Source organism: Pyxicephalus adspersus, chromosome 8, assembly GCF_032062135.1.
Source record: "Pyxicephalus adspersus chromosome 8, UCB_Pads_2.0, whole genome shotgun sequence".
Taxonomy (NCBI): Eukaryota; Metazoa; Chordata; class Amphibia; order Anura; family Pyxicephalidae; genus Pyxicephalus; species Pyxicephalus adspersus.
In genome coordinates, this window is record NC_092865.1 from 60990110 (window position 1) to 61010472 (window position 20363).

Here is a 20363-nt window from a genome sequence, read left to right on the forward strand (position 1 = left end):
TGCTGACAATGGGTCTCTCTTCATTTTATGGACATATTGCATTTAATAAATTTCCAGCCATTTCCAGCTATCATAGTCATTTATAACATTTACAAAAGCTGGACAGTGCTTTTGATCATTTTAATAAACCTGGACCACCTGTCTAGAAAGGTGAACATGGTACCCCCTTGGAGGTTGGTTCATATTTAAATACTCACATGTTACATACACAGAAACATACCTAGCAATTAGCGATTGATTTTCTACAAGAAATTTAGGCTTTTCACTTAGTAGAGTGAAATATCTCTCTACAAGGGATAGAGCACTAAAGGAGGAACTTAAGCCTTTTAATAAACAACAACTATTTTCTTTAAAAAGAATGAGGATATTTGTAACTGACTCTAAACTTTGTAATGGCAGTGTATATATATAATTCACAGAGGGTCATACAAATTGCATATGTTATAAAGGCAATCTGTCTCATATCAAGGAAGCTGTACACTCATATCAGTCAATTTTTCCACCTTGACTCTTAATAAAGGAATAGCAGGTAGCCATGGTGGGTGATAATGGAAAATTGAGGTAAATATCAACACATGGCATTGCAAAGATATTATTATATATTACAGCATCTATCAGCATCAATTTAATATTTGTATTATTTTTATGTTAGCATCTACATCACTACAAGGGATCAAGGTTAAAGTTGACAATTCAGCATATGTAGTAGGGAAAATGTGCTGTTGTCTAATTCAACAGGCTGGTTACTCCCCACCCTGCCTGTATCAGACTTTATCCCATAGAGAGCATTGGGTATTCCATATGTGTTCCTACTGAAGAAAAAAGATTTAAATATTGTATTGTTGGCAAATTACCACTACTTATAGAGTAGATTAAATAAAACATGTTATTCATTTTTTTTAATTAAGATCTAAAAGATAAGCTTAATAAGCTGTGGTATAAGGAACTACCATCCAAACCAGAAACAAACAGCTTTGTGAAATGAGCCATTTGAATGTCATCCTGCCACTAACTAAGAGAGTTTTTGTCTTCTTTGATTTGTTTAAATAAGCTTACTTCTGCATTGTTTGGAGCCAGACGGATCTAGAATCAGAGACACAGCAGTTCTTTAACTAGTCAAGTGACAGGCTAGTGTTGTAACCTAGAGACAATTCCAGAAATACATGAGAAACAAAAATGCCTGAAAATTGTGTAAGAGTGACTATTGATTAGGAAAGAGTATTGGGTGTATGGGGAGGAGTTATTAAGGATATATTTAATCAGGTAGAAAACTGACAATACTTCATTGTCCTGAACAACAACCTGAAGAACAACAAGCAACATGTCAACCACTATGTGGACCTTGGTGACTTCTGTATTGTGTCTCATGATTTCTCTTACCCACACTAAAGAGACTTGTCCAGGTATGTTCAATCTAAAGACATCAAAGTTTGAGATTCATTGCAGGGAGTGAAAAAAATTGAGAGACAGAAAAATGTGTTGGGGGCCCTACATGCTGCCATTATTTCTGTAATGAGTTGTACAGTAGATAGTTGTGACTGGAAGATTTTATATAATGTGTTACCCATCTCTTAAAATGTCACTGGTAAAGTCCTAATATGAAAGTAAATGTATTAAGAAGTTAATTATTAAGGTAATGATATCAAAGGGAGCAGTAAATTCTACCCAATTAGCCAGTGCACCTTGTTAGTCAAGAATCCTCACTGGGTCTCAATGACTGCTCTCAAGACAGGACTGTACTGAGAATAGACTGGCACTGTTAGCTCCCTTCAGATCTAAGCATCTCTTCTTCATTGCCTGAACAGGAATTTGTTTGTTTTATTAATATTTACACAGTATTCATATAGCACCATCATATTACATCATGCTGTACAAAGTCCATAGTCATGTCACTAGCTGTCCCTTAAAGGGCTCACAATCCATTTTCCCTACCTCAGTCATATGTCATTAATATAGTCTAAGGTCATTTTTGGGGTGTAGCCAACTAACATAACTGCATGTTTTTGTTATGTGGGAGAACCTGCAAACTCCATGCAGATAGTGTCCTGGCTGAGATTTGAGCCTGGGACCCAGCACTGCAAAGGCCAAAGTGTTAACCACTGAGCCACCGTACTGCCCAATGTTTGTGTGTCCTGATGAGATCAGATATAGAAGATGGTCAGACTGTGAAAACACTTTGGGCCATTTTCTGTTATTTAAGCCTTTACTCTGTAACAACAATTTTCCTATGTTATTTCTACATTTAACTTTAGTGATTGTATTTTATGTGTAGACATGAAAAAGCTCAGAAACTGCTGCTGGGACATAATGGCAGCTCTCCCTGCACTAAACTAACTTGAGTTTTAGCCAAACATTACTAACATTATTAGGGAAGCAGCTTGAACCAAGATACATTGTCCTAAAATAAATATTAGTAACATACTTACAATAAATGGTGGAATACATATATATATATATATTTCAGTGGTAGATGGGGCTTGTTGTAATACACCTTATTTTATATATGTTACTAATATTTAGTTCAATATTTTACTAGTTAAGGAAGCTAATAGTACAGTACAGAAGGAAACCAGAGCATCTAAAATAGAAGAATGCAGAAAACTAATGAGAGATACCACATCAAGGAGAAAGTTTTGTTTTAAATGACCAGTAAACATTAGGAGGACATTGCTTGGAACTGAATGCAGGCATGTTCAGGATTAGAAAGGATTAAAACCATTTGATTAGTGTAGCAGCTAGGCGAGTGCCAGATTAAGAAGAAGGTCAATGATGGTAGCCTACGTATTGCCCTTGGCTGGTTTTCTTTCATCTTGGAGATGGGAGCACCTTTTTTCTACCTTTACATGACTTATGTTCTAGAAGCCAATTAGTAACATTGCCTCTTTTACAAGCATAAATGCTTTCACAGGAATAACTTCATTGAGAAACACCTTCATAGTGACCAAAAAAGGCATTCTCTTTTAATCATAAGTAACGTTGCCCAAACTACACATGCCTAAATAAGGTTTTACCACTTTAAATATATTAAACATTTTGAAAAAGATTTGTTGATATGAAAATTGCATATTTGTTTAACTGCAGCAAGTGCACAATAATAAGATCTACCTTGTGAGTTATCTGTAATCTCACAGGTAGATATGATGATGTATTTAACATATATAACAGAGAAGTATTATTTATATCGTGTATTTACCATACCAATAATTGATTTTTGTTTTTTCAGTTGCTTTAGGTTATGCATAACAAGAGAAGAGCTAGGCAAACACTGTTTACATTAAGTGAATTCATGTCTTTTCTTTCCCTCCATAATATTTTCTGGAAGATGTAAAAATTGTTGGTACGGAAGGCTCTGAGAAATTGGCTATACTTCGTGGATGTCCTGGATTGCCTGGACCACCCGGCCAGAAAGGTGAACCTGGTAGCCCCTCAGAGAAAGGTTAGTTCATATATAAATACTCACATGTTACATACACAGAAACATACCTTTACTAAAAGAAATTTAGAATTTTCACTTAGTAGAGCAAATTATCTCTCTGCAAGGAATAAAGCACTAAAACAGGAACTTAAAAAAAAAAAAAAAAAAACACGGAAAAAGAGCCCCCCGCCACCTGATTCCTGTCAGTCCAGACAGGACCGTAGGCAGCGTCATCTTTTCTACATTTCTTCCTGAAAATGTAAAAAAAAATTGTTGCCAGTCTCACTGCGCATGTCTGTAAAGCCCTGATCTCTGGCTTGCGCAGAAGGCAACCTGAATCCCAGGTGGCTGCAGGTTTCCCATTTAGTCATTACTGCCGCGGTGTGCCACCCAAATATATAATGCTAAAAATGTCATGATAGGTCCACTTTAATTTAGTAAATTAGATAAAGGTGATACTGCAACAAATTTACTAAGCTAAGGTGTTCATCCATAGTAAGGTAATCATGTCATCATGATAAGTGAAAGGCTTTAATTATTTTAGTAAATTAGATTCACTGTCTAAGGCTCTATACACACGTACAATAATTGTCATTGGAAAGGATTTTTCATGATCCTCTCCAACTACAAGCTACTGCACGATACATGAACAGGCGGTGTATATACAGCACCATTCTGCTCTATGGGGAGGGGGAGAACGATGGAGCGCTCGCCCCCCTCACTTCTATTAAGATCGTTCGTCATCCATCATCCTTAGATACACCAGGACAGTCGTTTGGACGATGGGCAATGGGCGCTGTACGCACGCCAGATTCTTGTCCCATATCGGCTCTGAGCTGATTATCGGACAAAAACCATTGGACGTGTGTTCTATTCAACCACTTTCTCGTTTTTCACTGGCCAATTTACCATTGTTCTGATCTCTCTTCTGGCAATCTTAGTAATGATTGCAAATGGAACAAATACTACTTCTCAGTTTGCTATTATTTTAAGAAATTACTTATCTTAGAATATAAAATAAGCCTTGGCACTTGCTGTGTTGTCCAGGATTGATCCATTTTTTTACAGGATTGGCACTGGATGGTAAGTTATTTTTTGCTTTCTTTTACTTAGTGAGCTTGCAAAGGAAGATTTGTAGATGACATTCAAGCTTATTACCTTTATTGACTAATATTTTTTACTCCTTTATTGTTTCATATGCTTTATTACATCAATCATACACTTCCCAAAGGTGAGAAAGAGAGAGGAAAAGAAAAAAAGAAAAGGGTTGCATATTTTAAGTTAACAAACAAAGCCAACAAACAGACTTATTCCATTACACTATGCAAACTCTCCATAATAAGATGAGCTAGGATGGCTAAGTCAGAAATGATAGGTACAAACAAAGCCCAGGCTAAAGCCAGTGGTAATCTGGACATTGTTTACTTGTCATTGTGGTTACCTGAATCTAAATATTATTACTCTATTTCCTACCAGGAGCGAAAGGAGAACCCGGGAAGGCTGGACCTGCTGGACCATCAGGTAGGGTTATAGAATATTGTTGTTATTATTAATAATAATAAACAGTATTATTATAGCACAAACATATTACGCAGTGCTGTACAAATGGGGGTTGCAAATGAAAGACAGAAGCAGACAGTGGTACAAGAGGAGGAGAGCTGACAGAATGGCATTCACATGTAAAATATATACATATATATATATATATATATATTTTACATGTGTTAAACACATTTCACAGGTCTACATACTGTTCAAGTGTGTTTAACCTACTTTTACTTTGACTATAACTAATTTTGCTTGTTTTGATGCAGGGCAGGTTGGTGTTCCTGGAGTTAAAGGACAAAAAGGTGGGCAGTAAACTTCTCATTTTTGTGTAAAATAACTCAGTAATATTGCGTAAAATAACTCGCTCAAAATATTGCTCAGTAAGGACCAGTGAAGAGGTGAAAATAAGAAAGACACTTGCACCAACATTTTTTGACTTCAGCACTTTCCAGACTACATACAGCCTTTAAATCAGGAGCTCACAGTCTACTGTCCCTGCCAGACACATTCAAAGAGCAAAGCAAAGCAATACATTTTTGGACTGTGTAAGGAAAACCACACAAACACATGGAGGGCATACAAATTCCATCCAGTAAGTGTCCCTGTTGGAGCATAAACTCTAACTGTAACAGCACTAATAACAACTAGCAGGTTTCCTTTTGTTTAAATGTTGGGTTGCACATGTTTTCAACAAATGTGTGAGAAAACCAACAAACACAAGCATTTCAAAATCTTTTACAATCTGATCATTAGTTGAAATGATTTGCACAGACGTATAACCATATTTTGGTTTGCTGTAAACTAATGATTAGTCCCAGAACATAATTGTTTTTCAAGCAACTCATAACATTTCTGAAAATCGCCATTGTATCACAGTTTATAACTGAAGTGTCATAACTACAAAGACATAAATGGGTTGGATGGAATGGATTTCTGTACTCCAAATTGGTTGGCATTGTCCAAAGTTTTATCTTTTCTTCAAACAATTGCACTGGCATGTATAAAATTTACCAACATTCTTTAATGAAAATATGGATTCAGTAGAGATCCACATTGATTGTTTAAAACATCTAGCTAGGTGGAGAGTAACATAAAAAGTGTACACATAGAATGCACTAACTACCACAATTCTGTCTCCACCAGGGGAAAAAGGAGACATGAGCATTCCAGACCGAGGATATGGTAAGTTTCAGGAGTATTATTCTGAGAGACTAAAACTGTTATATAGTATTTTGTATTCTTTTTTTTTTTTTTCAAACACTGCTTTTTCAAAACAGCCATTCATAACATGAAGTAAGGTGAGGATCATCCCTCGGGTTGCACTTACTAGAAGCAGTTTCTATATTGCCTTGTAGTGTCTCCAATAAACACAGAAAATACAGTGCAGTAAGGCAAGATCTACAGCACTTTACAGCCTTCCTAGAGTATGTTTAGCATCATTATTAAGAGCTTGAGGTTTGGAATAGGTGACAGACTTATCACTGCACCAGGGTGACTCCCGAAGGTGTCACGAAATACAAGTATCTACATGTATTGTTATTGTCAATGTTTTTTTCATTTTAGCATACACATATTGAAATATACAGTGAAGGAAATAAGTGTTTGGTCCCCTACAGATTTTGTATGTTTGCCCTCTGACAAAGAAATGACCAATCTATAATTGTAATGGTAGGTTTATTGTAGCTGTGAGAGACAGAACAACAACAAAAGAACCCTCAAAAACCCAGTCCTCAAAAGTCAGAGGTTGATGTGCATTGTAATGAGTGAAATAGGTGTTTGATCCCCTATCAACCAGCAAGATTTCAGGCTCCCAGGTGTCTTCTCTGTATGCAGGTAACAAACTGAGATTAGGAGCACCATCTGTAAGGGAGTGCTCCTAATCCAAGCTTGTTACAGTACCTGTATAAAAGACACCTGTCCACAGAAGCAATCAATCATATTCCAAACTAGCCACCATGGCAAGGACCAAAGAGCTGTCCAATGATGTCAGGGACAAGAAGTAGACTTACACAAGGCTGGACTGGGCTACAAGACTATCGCCAAGCAGCTTGGTGAGAAGGTGACAACAGTTGGCGCGATAATTTGCAAATGGAAAAAACACAAAATACCTGCCAATCTCCCTCGGTCTGGGGCTCCATGCAAGATCTCCCCTTGTGGAGTTGCAATGATCATGAAAACGGTGACGAATCAGCCCAGAACTACATGGGGGGAACTTGTCAATGATCTCAGGGCAGCTGGGACCATATTCACCAAGAAAACAATTGGTTTGACAGCATATCAAGACAGTACATGTACAGCCCCGTCTGCAGTTTGCCAATGAACATCTGAATGATCCATAGGAGAACTGGGTGAAAGTGTTGTGGTCAGATGAGACCAAAATTGAGCTCTTTGGCATCAACTCAACTCACCGTGTTTGGAGGTGGAGGAATTCTGTTAAGGGGACAGGACACCTTCACCGCATCACCTTCTCCTTCCCTCGGCCAGGGCATTGAAAATAGGTCATGGATGGGTATTCCAGTATGACAATGACCCAAAACACACGGCCATAGCAACAAAGCAGTAGCTCAAGAAGAAGCACATGAAGGTCCTGGAGTGGCCTAGCCAGTCTCCAGACCTTAATCCCAAAGAAAATCTTTGGAGGGAGCTGAAGGTTCAAGTTGCCAAACATCCGCCTCAAAACCTTACTGACTTGGAGAGGATCTGCGAAGAGGAGTGAGACAAAATCCCTCCTGAGATGTGTACAAACCTGGAGGCCAACTACAAGAAACATCTGACCTCTTAGATTGCCAACAAGGTGTTTGCCACCAAGTACGTAGTCATCTTTTGTGAAAGGATCAAATACTTATTTCACTCATTACAATGCACATCAAGCTCTGACTTTTGAGCACTGGGTTTTTCAGGGTTCTTTTGATGTTATTCTGTCTCTCACAGCTACAATAAACATGCCATTACAATTATAGACTGGTCATTTCTTTGTCTGAGGGCAAACGTACAAAATCAGCACGGGATCAAATACTTCTTACCCTCATTTGTTGTTTGAATATACCTATGTGTCCTGCATGTTCCTATGTATGTGCAAGGGATGGTAGGAATTACATGATCTATGATCATCCCCGATTCCAGCTTAGTAGTGATTTTCTTTGGCCCCGGGATGCTCTCGGGAGCTTTAGGTAAGCCTAGGAGCAGTGTATAGGGAGGGGTACTGATCGAGCTTTTAAAAACAAGAACCAGCCAATCAGTTTGATACCATCTGACTCATAGCTGAGATTACCAGCAGCTTGGGGTAAGCAGTAAGCTGACCCACCAATATTATTAATATTATTTATTATTATATAAATATGGATCAATTTATGTTTTGCTGCATGAAAGCAGTTAAAATGTGTTTACTTTTTTTTTGTTTTGCATGGAGATAAGAAGAGATAGAATTAGAACCTCTGTCAGTTTTTATGGAACAAGAAGAAATGTATGGGCCATTGGATTTCCTAAAGCAGTAGATTAGTTAGGTCTTTGCCTAGGCAGGGACTGGGTGTGTAAAGAGGAAATGCCAAAAGCAGAATGTATAAAGTTTAGGTCTAATTTTATTTAGACACCTATACAATGGAAACACACTTTTTCAGGGTTCAAAGTCCCTTCATGGGTTGTTACTATTGAAAAAAATATGTACTAAGATGAAATGCCAAAATTAGAGGGATCTGAGGGGCAATTTGAATAATTCTAAGTAAAACAAAATCTGGATTTTCTACATTTTGTGGTCCATTTTGTTTTTTATAGTTGTGTGTGTGCCTGCTAGGGAAATGAACCCTTTGTGTTTGTCATAGTGACTATTCTCATGAGGTGAATCGGGCTATGAGGGATACTTGTTCTGGGAACAATTGCAAAAGGTTGGACAGCTACCCAGTTACTGCTTCTGAGCACTCAATTACAATTACTATTTTGTCTGGGAGTGGTAGGTTTTGTTGAGATGCATTTACTATATGCTCTAAAAGCAGTTAAGGTTGTCTTATGCATGTAACAAGGGATCATGGGTCAAATGCTGTCCTTAAAGAACATCCCCCCCCCCCCCCCCCTTTTCCATCTGTATTTATCTGCTTGTAACTTCTTGCCAATACAGTTGGAAAAGATTTCCATTCAAGCTTATGGAAACCACTACCAAATGCTCCCAACCAATTCAATGATAGTTTGAGTACTAGGCTTTGGGATAGTTGGGTACTAGTTGACAATGGTGAGCCACAGTGGTAACAATATAAAAGAATGCACATGTGAATTTTGCCTAAGGGTTAGTTCACACATGTGAACCACATCCGCAGTTGAGCTGCTACATGTAGCTTTTCACCAGCAGCTGCCCATAAATTGGAAATTAAGTAAGCAGTTGGATACTGCCTGCTGTAAAATGTTGAAACATGTTGAAATGTTTATTAGGCACTAGCACAGTGTCTGGTGTGGCTGAGCAGCTGGCAAGGTGGCAACCAGTGGCCCTACTTTTTACAAAAATAAAGCAGTCATCATTTTCTGATTGCCTTTTCGTTCCCTAAACCACATTTACTCACACGTTTGTATTACTGCTGTAGTTGCACGGAACTGCAAAGAACTGCTCAACCTGGGCAATTTCCTCAGCGGCTGGTACACCATATATCCTGATGGGGAGAAGTCACTAAAAGTTTTATGTGACATGGATACAGAAGGAGGAGGATGGATTGTAAGTGAAATTTAACTGTTCTAAAACACCAGTTTAATGAAACCCTATTGTGAAATGAGACAGATTTTCATATAAAACACTATATACAAATTTGCACAGATATACAAATTCTTTGTCAAATAAACAGTTCACATACAACTAGTATCATGTACAATGTATCATATGAGACATATAGATTTTTATACTTTATCTGTAATGTAGATTTTTCCAATTTGCTTCATTTTAGATCAATGTTTCTCAACCGTGGTTCCCCCAGAGGTTGCTATAGGTTCCTTTCACAATGAACTTTGTGCTTTTCAAGTCAGTTTAAATTACGTTTTTGGCTATCTGTAAGGGTGGCATTCTTCCCACTGGCCACTGGCCTACTGACCACCACATTAACATACTGTAAGGTGCGGATATAATAATTTTTAGCAAGGGTTCCCCAAGACCTGAGAGTTATTTCAAGGGCTTCCTGCTGTTAAAAAAGGTCACGAAACACAGTTCTGGAGCCTAAAAAACCCTTTCATATTTGTATTTTACCTGCATGCTGGTAAATGGATAAATCCTTGTGTTGATGAACTTCTAAACTGAACAAATAAATAGAACTAAGGCAATTATTATTTTTTTAAATGTACAACTTTAACAAAATCTTTTGTGTGATGTTGGGTATATCACATATAAATCAATATGCTCTACAGAAGCTAGATGAGCGTATTCATCATTAGATCTCATTTCCACCCTGGCATAAGTATTGGCACCCTTTATTTGTTTAGCCTTGTGATATATTTCATCCTTTAGGTATTCCAGAGGCGGTCTGATGGCACAGTGGATTTTTATAGAGATTGGAAAGACTACAAGAGAGGTTTTGGCAACCAGCTGAGTGAATTCTGGCTGGGGAATGATAATATCCATATGTTAACATCTACTGGTAATTGATTTGTTCACTCTAACATCCTAAATCCTGTCTTTCTTTTTTTTCTTGATGCCTGGGAACACTTTCAGATAAGGTTTATTAATACAATTCTGTATTCGTCACACATTGAATCAAAGCTTCTCTGTTGCCTGTTGACTTACTAAAAATATATATGTATTTCTGACACAAATGCAAATTTTTTGGATAGTAGGATAATTAGTCTAAAAATATGATCCATATAGTGGAGTAATATTAGTTAATCATATGTGTTATTTCTGTATGTATGAACCTGCAGGAACACATGAGTTTCGTGTTGACCTCATGGACTTTGAAAATAATTTCAGTTTTGCTGCTTATTCTTCATTTGCCATTTTGGGAGAAGAAGACAATTACACGTTAAAGATTGGACAATATACAGGCAATGCAGGTAGCTATCCTTTAAACCTGAATACAATTTTCAAAATATAAAAATATAAAATTTATTTTAAGGATTTTTTTATTAATCTTTGCCATTTTTGAACATCTGAACACCACAAAAAAAAAGATTGCAACCAGGTACTTATGATTGTAATTACTACATATGGTATATTATTCCTTTTACACATTTTCCTGATTCAGACCTTGAGCTCTCCAGTAGGCAAAGCTTTAACCCTCTGCTGATTGGAGAGCCATGTATATGACAGCATTCTTGCAAAACGATTACTGCATCCTTTAAGAGAATGGGGAGAAGGTTTTTCTACTCAAACTGCAGTTTCTTTTAAAGTATACAAACTGTAAAACAACATTTTCACATATTTGGTTCTGATGCAATTAGAATATATTGAACTAATGTACATTGAACATGTAATTAGACTTTAAAATAGCAAGGAGGGTTTGGTAAATATTTAGTATTAGTAAAGAATGTGTAAGAAGTATTGGAACATGCTTGTAGATACATTAGTTATTTTTCTATATCTACAAGCATGCTCCAACCCTGTTTACTAGTGCTCGTGTTCCATATTCCCAAAATGCAGTGATTGTGCAGGTTCACTAAAATATTGACATGTCAGTGCCTCACTAACTGTGGGAACATGCTTACTGCATATTAAACATGGGCATGCGTAGGCACTGCCAAATAGGATAACAGTGTGTGAGTAATTATGAATATATAGAGTACATTTCTATATAAAATGTATAAATGGTGTGTGACTAATGTGTTACATAGACAATGGGGGTATTTATGATAGCACTGTAGGAGAACACAGTCCCACAATTCCTAATCCGTTTGACCAAACTATGCAACTCTAAAATAAACCAACCACTTTGCCCAATAGGGTCAAAATACCAGGTGATTTAAAAAATCCATCCCCTCTGTACTTTCTCTCACTATTTCCTGCCCCCCCCACACACACACACACACACACACACACACCCATGGCTAATTACCGGAGCCGTGGTAGCAGACAGATACAGACCTGGCCGGAAGAGCTTACAATCTAGAAGGTGGGGGGTAGTCACACAATAGGAGGGGGATATGGAATGGTGGGTAGTAGTGAGGGTTTTAAGAGACAGAAGACGGGTTAGAAAGTTTAAAAAGATGGATTTTCAGTGTTCTTTTGAATGAGCAGAAAGTAGGAGCAAGCCTAAATGTTGGAGCTGAAACAGCAGTATGGACATTCCCACTGACCTTAACTGTGCCTGATATGAATGGCTGCTTAGTTATTGAGCAATGTATCGTGGAATGATGCAAAGAAGGTCACATGTTCCATGGTGTGATTTAGGACTATTAAAGAGAGGGACCATTTTCATGCAACACCTGCTTTAAATATGTCCTATTCTTTGCCAGTATGTGTATAGCACATAAATTAAGGAAAAACTTATATCTAAACTTCTGAACAATCCTAACAATTTTCTTTCTAATTAATATAAATGTATAGTTAGCATGTCTTCTGATAGCCCCTTGATCAACATCAGGCAATTTAAAAAATACTAAATTTAAAAAAACTAGAACAGAAGGTTGGATTACAAGTCAATAAAAGGTATTTTTTCATTTGCAGGTGACTCTCTGGTGTATCATAACAATCGCCCCTTTACCACAAAAGACAGAGACAACGATGCACATGGCACCAACTGTGCAGTAGATTTTAAAGGTGCTTGGTGGTATGGAAGCTGTCATAACTCCAACCTGAATGGGCTGTATTTGAGGGGAGCACATACAAGTTATGCAAATGGAGTAAATTGGGAGTATGGCAAGGGACAGTATTACTCCTTTAAAATCACAGAAATGAAGTTTAGGCCAATTTAACTTGCAAATCTTCTTTAAGCTAAATTACACCAATAAGGTTTTCTCTTTTTTTTTCCTTGTGTACAAATAAAGGATTAAATAATTAACTGGATTGGCAGCCGTGGAACAGTATTTTTCCCTTAGGGAAGGGTGCATAGGAATATTTGTAAACCTAAAGTATCTGCTATCCAAAATATCTTTATTAGGAAGTAATGTGTAATAAATGGTTTGTTTCATTAAATAAATTGTCAAAAACAACATTTGTGTGATTGCTTTAATTTCACCTACTCTGGCATTTAAAGTTCAGGGTACTGTCTGCTTGGGCTAAAATGAGTGATGCCAAGTAATGACCAAGACAGGAATGAGAGGCCCTGATGCTGTACCCCATGGAGTGAAAAGCCTTTTGTGAAAACAAAAAACTGCAGAAAGTGGGAGTCATCTCAGTCCTTATATACCCCGATATTAGGGGCTCCTTAGCGCTTGTGGCTAACTGATAATCTCCCCCAATATGCCGGATAAAGCCCCACTCCAAGTCACAGAGCTCAATTGTGGCATCCTGCCCTTTAGCACCAAAAGACCCCTTCCCTCAGGATGAATATGGCTAAAACAGGACCCAGTCACTCTTGTCCCATAGCTAGAGAGGCCAATGTCCTAATTTGTGTAGACCCTGGGCCCAACAGTCCACACAGGTCCTCTCACTCACTGACTCATGGCTGGGAGCCCCTTTTACTGGAAATTTCCAGATATTTATCCCTGGGCACCCCTGTTGCCTACAAAGGTATTGATCACCAGTTATTGATCACTCCTTACTACTGCAATGCAGGGAGTTCTTTACGGCAACAGGATAAGGCAACCAATCAGCAAGCTGAGAATATCTCCAAAATAAAATATAACTAGAATCCCCTGCTATCACATCCTAAACTAGGGATGCTTCCCCCATCATATCTTAACAGACAAACATAGAAAATAGCTTCAAGAAATATAAAGAATTTGATGGGGGATTCTGAACTAGCAAAACCAAAACAAGGAAAAGTCAAGAATAGCATGTCCTATTTCCATAAAAAGAGAAATAAGTCATCAATGTATCATATATAAGATGGGTAAGAGGAAAGAATGTACTCAAACTTGTGTTTAAACTTAAGGAAATGCAGTTAGAGTTTTTGTCACTAGATGGTGACATTTTCATGAAAAGATAGATGACTGTACTTAACTAAAAAGTTCTATCTTCATAATCAAAGGTATACTAATAAAATGTTTAGCTCTCATTTACAGTCACATCCCAAAATAATGGAATATTACCCCAAAACACATTTTTTTAGACAAGATATGAAGATAAGTTATAATATATAAACTGACTATTATTTAAAAATATTTAAAATATTTATATCAGTAGTCAATGTAGTTGAATATTACAAGCAATTCCATAATTACAGTCAGACCATAATTTATTTCTCTAAAGATGTCATCACGAGATGCTTGTTAGAAGTCCATCATAATGTAAATGATGCCTACATCCAACACATTTCATCAGCAGGGCCAGCTATGAGTGAGAGCTGAATAACTAATTACATATATAAACAACATTGCAGTAATAAGGCCAATTTATTCAAACTATCCAAGGCTGGAGACAATACATTTTTATCGGTGAAGCTGGGTGATCCAGCAGACCTGGAATGGATCTGGTCCAGGATACAAAACATTTGCTAGCAAATACCAAATGATTTTTAAGTAATGCATTCCAGGTTTGCTGGACCACCCAGGTTCACTGATGAAAGTGTATCCTCTTCAGCCTTGGAGAGCTTTAATAAATCAGGCCCAATATATCAATAATCAAGTATATAAATGAATGACAGAAGCAAAAAATTGTTTCTCCTACATGCTCTTCCAGCTATGTTGCAAAAATAAGTCAAATGTATGGCGTGCATCAGTATGCTATGCTCATTGAATCATTCAAATCGTGATTAGACCAGCAAGTCTTTTAGATTGTAAGCTCTTTGGGGCAGGGTCCTTTCCTCCTCCTGTGTCATTGTTTGTATCCGTCAGTCATTTGCAATCTCTATTTAATGTACAGCACTGTGTAATATGTTGGTGCTATATAAATACTATTTATTATGGTTAATAATATTATTATTGATAATAAGCCATCAGTAAATCAAATGAATATTGTGTTTAAACTTAAGGAGTTGCAATTAGATTTCTTGTCACTAGATGGTGACATTTTCCCATATAAACCAAGATACAAGAAAAGATGTTCCACCCTCATATTCAAATGTATACCAAACACTACCATGGCATGGGTATGCACCATTTTTTTTAATCAGGTACACCTTAATGTCTGAACGTTAAATTGCAAGACCCAAAGTTATTTTAAAGATAAATGAACATATACTGACTAGGTCTGTAGCAGTAGACCTGATTTACTAATGGAATTTAGACTGTTAACCTATCAAGGTAAATTATTATCTTGCAAGGGATGGGTTAATTAGCTTAGTGAATGTGAATAAATATAAAAATATAAAAAATACCTAAATACATGCTGGGAAAAAATGCAAAATGCCTAATACAAGTAGTTACATTATACAATATATTCATTTGGTGTCACCCGATGTCATGGAGGACATTTAGTAATCTGCCCTGCAGGATCCCTAATGAACAATACAGAACAGGATGCTCCGCCAGCTTATCCATATAAAATTGTTCTCTTAGAATGATCACTCTCATTTTGTGTAACAGAAGTTGCAAATTCAAACTGTCCCCCATAGCCCAGCATATGAAATGTTAGGTGCTTAGCTTTTATTCTGACCTTCTAACTTTAATAGTTTTTCTATCACTGACCCCCAAAAAGATTAAAGATCAGAAGCATTAAATCATAATAAAAAGTTTTCCTGTAAATATGCACATTAAATGTTTCCTGTTAATACTGCTATAATCATGTTGTACTGTTGCTCTTCCCCAGTTTTTCAGTAAGGATGCTAATTGCACTGTCTGATAGCCACTAGAGGGAGAATCTAGAAAACTAAAGGAATAAAAATGAAAAAATATTTCCTTTATTAAGACTGGCCCCAGGTTATGATTTGCACTTGGGCCCAAAGGAATTCAGTTATACCCGTCTAGATTGTGTCAAAGCAAATTCTTTAAATCCAGGTAAAACCCTCCCCAGCCCAGCCTCTCCTACATTTGCTTCCTGAATCTCTTACAAAACTGCTTGGCATTCAGTGACATGTTGGCCTGTCAGGAGCAATTACTCTAATCTTGTCCAGCCTTTCTGAATCAGGAGCCCAGCTTAACAGCCGAGCCTGCATGAAAGGTACTATTGTGCATGGCAGGAACACTCCACTAAAGGAGAGATTTCTTCCTCTTATGGCAAAAGACAAGTGAAAATTCCCAGCTCATCTCCTTTAAGATGCCGCTGATTTCTCCTTCCAGCTGGGTATAATACACTGGGGCTGTCATTGTGCCAGCGGCTGTGTGTGCTCCATGCAGCTTGTGCCTTTCTGGAGTTGGGGTGGACAATACGCACTGTACAAAGTGCCAAGTCTGCGAAAGTCAAGAATCCAATTGTGAGGATCTGCCGTGTTAACCGAGGGGGGAAGTGAAATTTCCTGCCCCTCGTAGCATGGGAGCGACACATGGAAAGAAGGTATGAGGACTTTTTACTTTTCCATTCTAGTAAATTAAAGTAGAAATAATTAATCTCCAATAATTAATGATGGCTACCATTGTAAATTTCTGAGTTTGCTACCTTACAATACCCAGTTCTCTTTGATATCGTAGGGTAGATACTAACATAGGAGTGTTCACATGAACATGTCCCTGAGGGCCACATACAATCTAGATTTGGTATCAGCTAGAAAGATTTTTAAAAGTGTGAAAAATTCTGGGATGACACAAACAATAAAGTCTACTCCAATTTTAGTTCTGATAAGTGGACAGAATTATCCACAATTTTTGTATAATTCAGGGAATTCATCTGCAGGATATCCGTACCTGGCTTCCAAGCCACAGGTAGATATTCATTGATGGATCAAGACCGATAAAATATTTAACAATTTCTTGGAAACTTGTGCTATAAAGTACCTGTTCTATTAAGGTTCCCAGCTCCACCTACCTGCTGTTAACATTACTTTTAAGATGTGATTCTCCTTTAGTTCTTTTGGTGAGTTTGTAATGGACACAAAAAAATTCAGATTTGTTCTGATAAAGTGAAATTCCAGTATTTTGGGGGGATTTAGGGTGGAGAAAAAGTCAATACATCAGGTTTGTATTGTTTTTCCACATTCCAATGTAGTGTCCCAGGGGTGCACCAGCTTCTAAATATATATATATATATATATATATATATATATATATATATATATATTAGTAAAGCAAAAATGGCTGTTTGGGTCTTTTGCAGCTTTTTCGCATCTGGACCGTCCACATGTCAAATGACAGTACAGACAACTTGTCTGAATTCACTTGGATACTTGACTGGACTTCAGACCAGGGGTTCATAGCTACAATTCTTTGACGGCTAGAATCTGCACACATTTTTAATATTTCTCTAATAGACGGGGGTGAATAAAGTGAGGAATAGATTACAAAGAATCTAAAAATGACTTTATATACCAAAACTGGCTATATATAGCCCTTGAGGATTGGAATCGAGAAAACTTTTCTTAGTCAAAGGGCTCAAGTGAATGAGGTTTCACCTAAATATTTCTAGATTTAATTATAAAGATCACAGAGTGCTTTGGTCTACTCCAGCAGGGCAGATATTTATTACAAACATTAATTCGTAAAACCTGTTCAGGTTTGCCGAACCACCAAGGTTCTCCTATCATAGTCTATCTTCTCCAATCTTGAAGAACAATCCAGCCCATTAAGCTACATACTTGTTCATGAGAATGTAAATGCAGAAGGCCTTTATATTTGACTAGGTAAGACATATGGGCACCCCCAGAGATGTTTAGGGTTATGTATCTCATTTACAGACTAGAGGGCATCATTACATCAATGTAAATAAAATAAGTATTTGTGTAGGTAGTGCTATCAGCAGGTATCCAGAGTGTAAATGCTTTAATATATCAACATGTCCTGAGATTACTTGGTCAGAGGCATGGGGGAGCCTCATGGTAAAGCAGTTACTGAAAGGCATAGAGTTACAGAAATTTGCTTCTGATAATACCTAAAATAAAACTCGGGTTTTGTACATGGAGGGTGAAGTAACAGGTCAGTTTTATTTTTACCATCCACAGTAGCATATTCTCATCTTTCCTTCAATTCTTCACTGCTACTTAGTTCATATGATATATTGAGTTATATGAGGTATATTATTATTATTATTATTATTATTATTAATAATATTAAACAGGATTTATATAGCGCCAACATATTACGCAGTGCTGTACATTAATTAGGAGTTGCAAATGACAGACGAATACAGACAGTGACACAGGAGGAGGAGAGCATCCTGCAGGAGATGGGATAAGTATCACACAATAGGAGGGTTTTATGGAATGGTGGGAACTAGTGATGGTTTCATAAGACAGATGAAGATGGGTAGGCAAGTTTGAAAAAACTGGCTTTGAGTGCAGAAAGTAGGAGCAAGCCGAATAGGACGAGGAAGACCATTCCAGAGAGTTGGGGCAGCTCTAGAAAAGTCTTGGAGCCGCACATGTGATGAGGGTATGAGTGAAGAAGTCATTAGTAGGTAATTGAAGGAGCGGAGAGAGCGGCTAGGGGAGTATTTTTCTATCAGGTCACAAATGTAAGTGGTACAAGAACTGTGGAGGGATTTGAAGGCAAAGCACAGGAGCTTGAATTTGATTCTAAGGTGAAATGGAAGCCAATGGAGAGAACTACAAAGAGGGGCAGTGGAAGAGGAGCGGTGGAAAGTATGGATGAGTCTGGCTGCAGCATTCATAATAGATTGTAGAGGAGAGAGTTAGGTTAATGGAATACAGGAGAGGAGGATAGTACAGTAGTAAGTATAGTGGAACATATGACTCAAACCATGTGACAATATTGTGTCAATATCTAAGTACCAGCTATGTCATATGGATACAGTTCATGGCCATGGTATAAGCTGCAACTTGAACAACGTGGAGCTTACACAGGGCTTTAGGGTATTCAATTTGCTCCTCGCAGCTGCACAGATCAGCAGAGGAGTGAAAGAATACTAACTAAGTGATGAGGGTGATATTAAAGTAAATCTGGTTCTCTGCCCTGCATGATTCAAGCACTGGTTCTCTTTAAACAATCTTTACCTGTATAATAATTGATACTAAATTATTGTTTTCAGAAAAAAATATGTAAATATGCCCATTGCATGATTACATAAGTGCTCTGTAGTCACTTCTTTGCTTGTCTGCTTTTTAATGCTCAAGGTGACAAAACTTGTAGCCATTCAATGTGATATGATGTTAATGGTATATACATGGAGATACACAGCACTGTTTATTAATTTAATATTGTGTAAATAAAGGATATAAACAATAAACTTGTTTACATATAATAAGTACTATGTGTACCTGAAAAGAATGTATGCCAAAAGAAGTGAGCAGGTAATTACCAATGCACGTTGTAACCAATACCCTGGTTCAGAGTTCTTTTTTCACAGCGCGTATGTGGAAGCTGGTTATAAAATAAGGATTCTTGATGTTTGGGAGTCCAGCTTTGGTTCTTTATTGGCCCTGACAACCCTTGAAGCAGGACTGGAGGGATCTGATGCATGCTTGAGAAACAGCTAACTAAGCATAGAGGGTTTTTTTGAGGTCAGTGTGAGTTAGTATTAGTGTTTGGCCATATCTAACATTATTAAAGCTGAAAATGGTACCACAACCACACCACTAAGTAGTTGAAATGTCAGCCTGTACAGTGCAAATTAAATGTTTCCCCAGGTTGTTGGAGAACTAGGTGACACATGAGATGATGACTAAACTAAATGATGACTTGTTTCTTCTGCACCCGGACAATCCCATTGTCCCAACTTTCATCAAACTTTTATGGAATTTTTTTTCTTCATTTCTTAGTTTTGGATAGAGTAAGGTAGGGTTATAACATGTTGTATTTTTATTGTTGCCTGTGGTTTTAAAAATTAGATTATCCCAACTTTTATGTATTTTATTTATTTTATATGATGTATAAAATTATTTGAAATATTAGCAATTTAGCCTTAAAAGTCCCACAGTTTGGTTATGTACCTTTTGGCAAATTTGTGTATGGAAGGGATATGGCCATGTGGACATAGCAAACCAGATGATGTAATTTTCTTTTTGATTTAAATATGTCTCCTATATCTTAGCAAACACAGACAATTTTTACTTCCAATCTCATTTCCGTTCTGAAAAAAACGATTAGGAGTTAATTTAACAGATTAGTAACCATAAGAAACTCAGGTTTAGGCCCTTGATAACTGGACATAGTATACAGAATGCTTTCACAGTTAGCTCTACCTGTACTGGATTTGGAGTCTATATATAATATTATTGAGCCCTGATCACTGGGACATTATTTTGCCCTCTGAAGGGTGTTGGCTGCTGGACAAATAATTGTGGACATTTGC

The 20363-nt window shown here is 37.3% G+C and overlaps 2 protein-coding genes across 3 annotated transcripts in view; both read left to right on the forward strand.

Moving 5' to 3' along the window:
* The first annotated feature begins 1247 nt into the window (after positions 1–1247).
* On the forward strand, positions 1248–13075 carry LOC140337236 (ficolin-1-like). The gene is made up of 9 exons (XM_072420865.1): positions 1248–1403; positions 3323–3436; positions 4892–4936; positions 5230–5265; positions 6107–6145; positions 9532–9659; positions 10440–10569; positions 10850–10981; positions 12591–13075. The coding sequence occupies exons 1-9, from the start codon at positions 1322–1324 to the stop codon at positions 12836–12838; spliced, it is 954 nt and encodes a 317-aa protein (XP_072276966.1). The 5' UTR covers positions 1248–1321; the 3' UTR covers positions 12839–13075.
* Positions 13076–16042: 2967 nt separating this feature from the next.
* Positions 16043–20363, forward strand: part of FAM107A (family with sequence similarity 107 member A) — an 83338-nt gene continuing 79017 nt past the window's right edge. Inside the window, exon 1 of one of the 2 annotated variants that reach the window (XM_072420869.1) lies at positions 16043–16457. Coding sequence is in view for 1 of the 2 variants with exons in the window: in XM_072420867.1 (XP_072276968.1) it covers positions 16434–16457 (24 nt within the window). In the remaining variant the exon portion in view is untranslated. The remainder of the gene's footprint in view (positions 16458–20363) is intronic. The other variant, XM_072420867.1, reaches the window with a different exon arrangement.

Coding starts and splice junctions, on each gene's coding strand:
- LOC140337236 (XM_072420865.1), top strand. CDS start 1,322: ATGTCAACCACTATGTGGACCTTGGTGACTTCTGTATTGTGTCTCATG. Junction 3,437..4,891: donor TGGTAGCCCCTCAGAGAAAG/GTTAGTTCATAT, acceptor ATTTCCTACCAG/GAGCGAAAGGAGAACCCGGG. Junction 6,146..9,531: donor CATTCCAGACCGAGGATATG/GTAAGTTTCAGG, acceptor TTACTGCTGTAG/TTGCACGGAACTGCAAAGAA.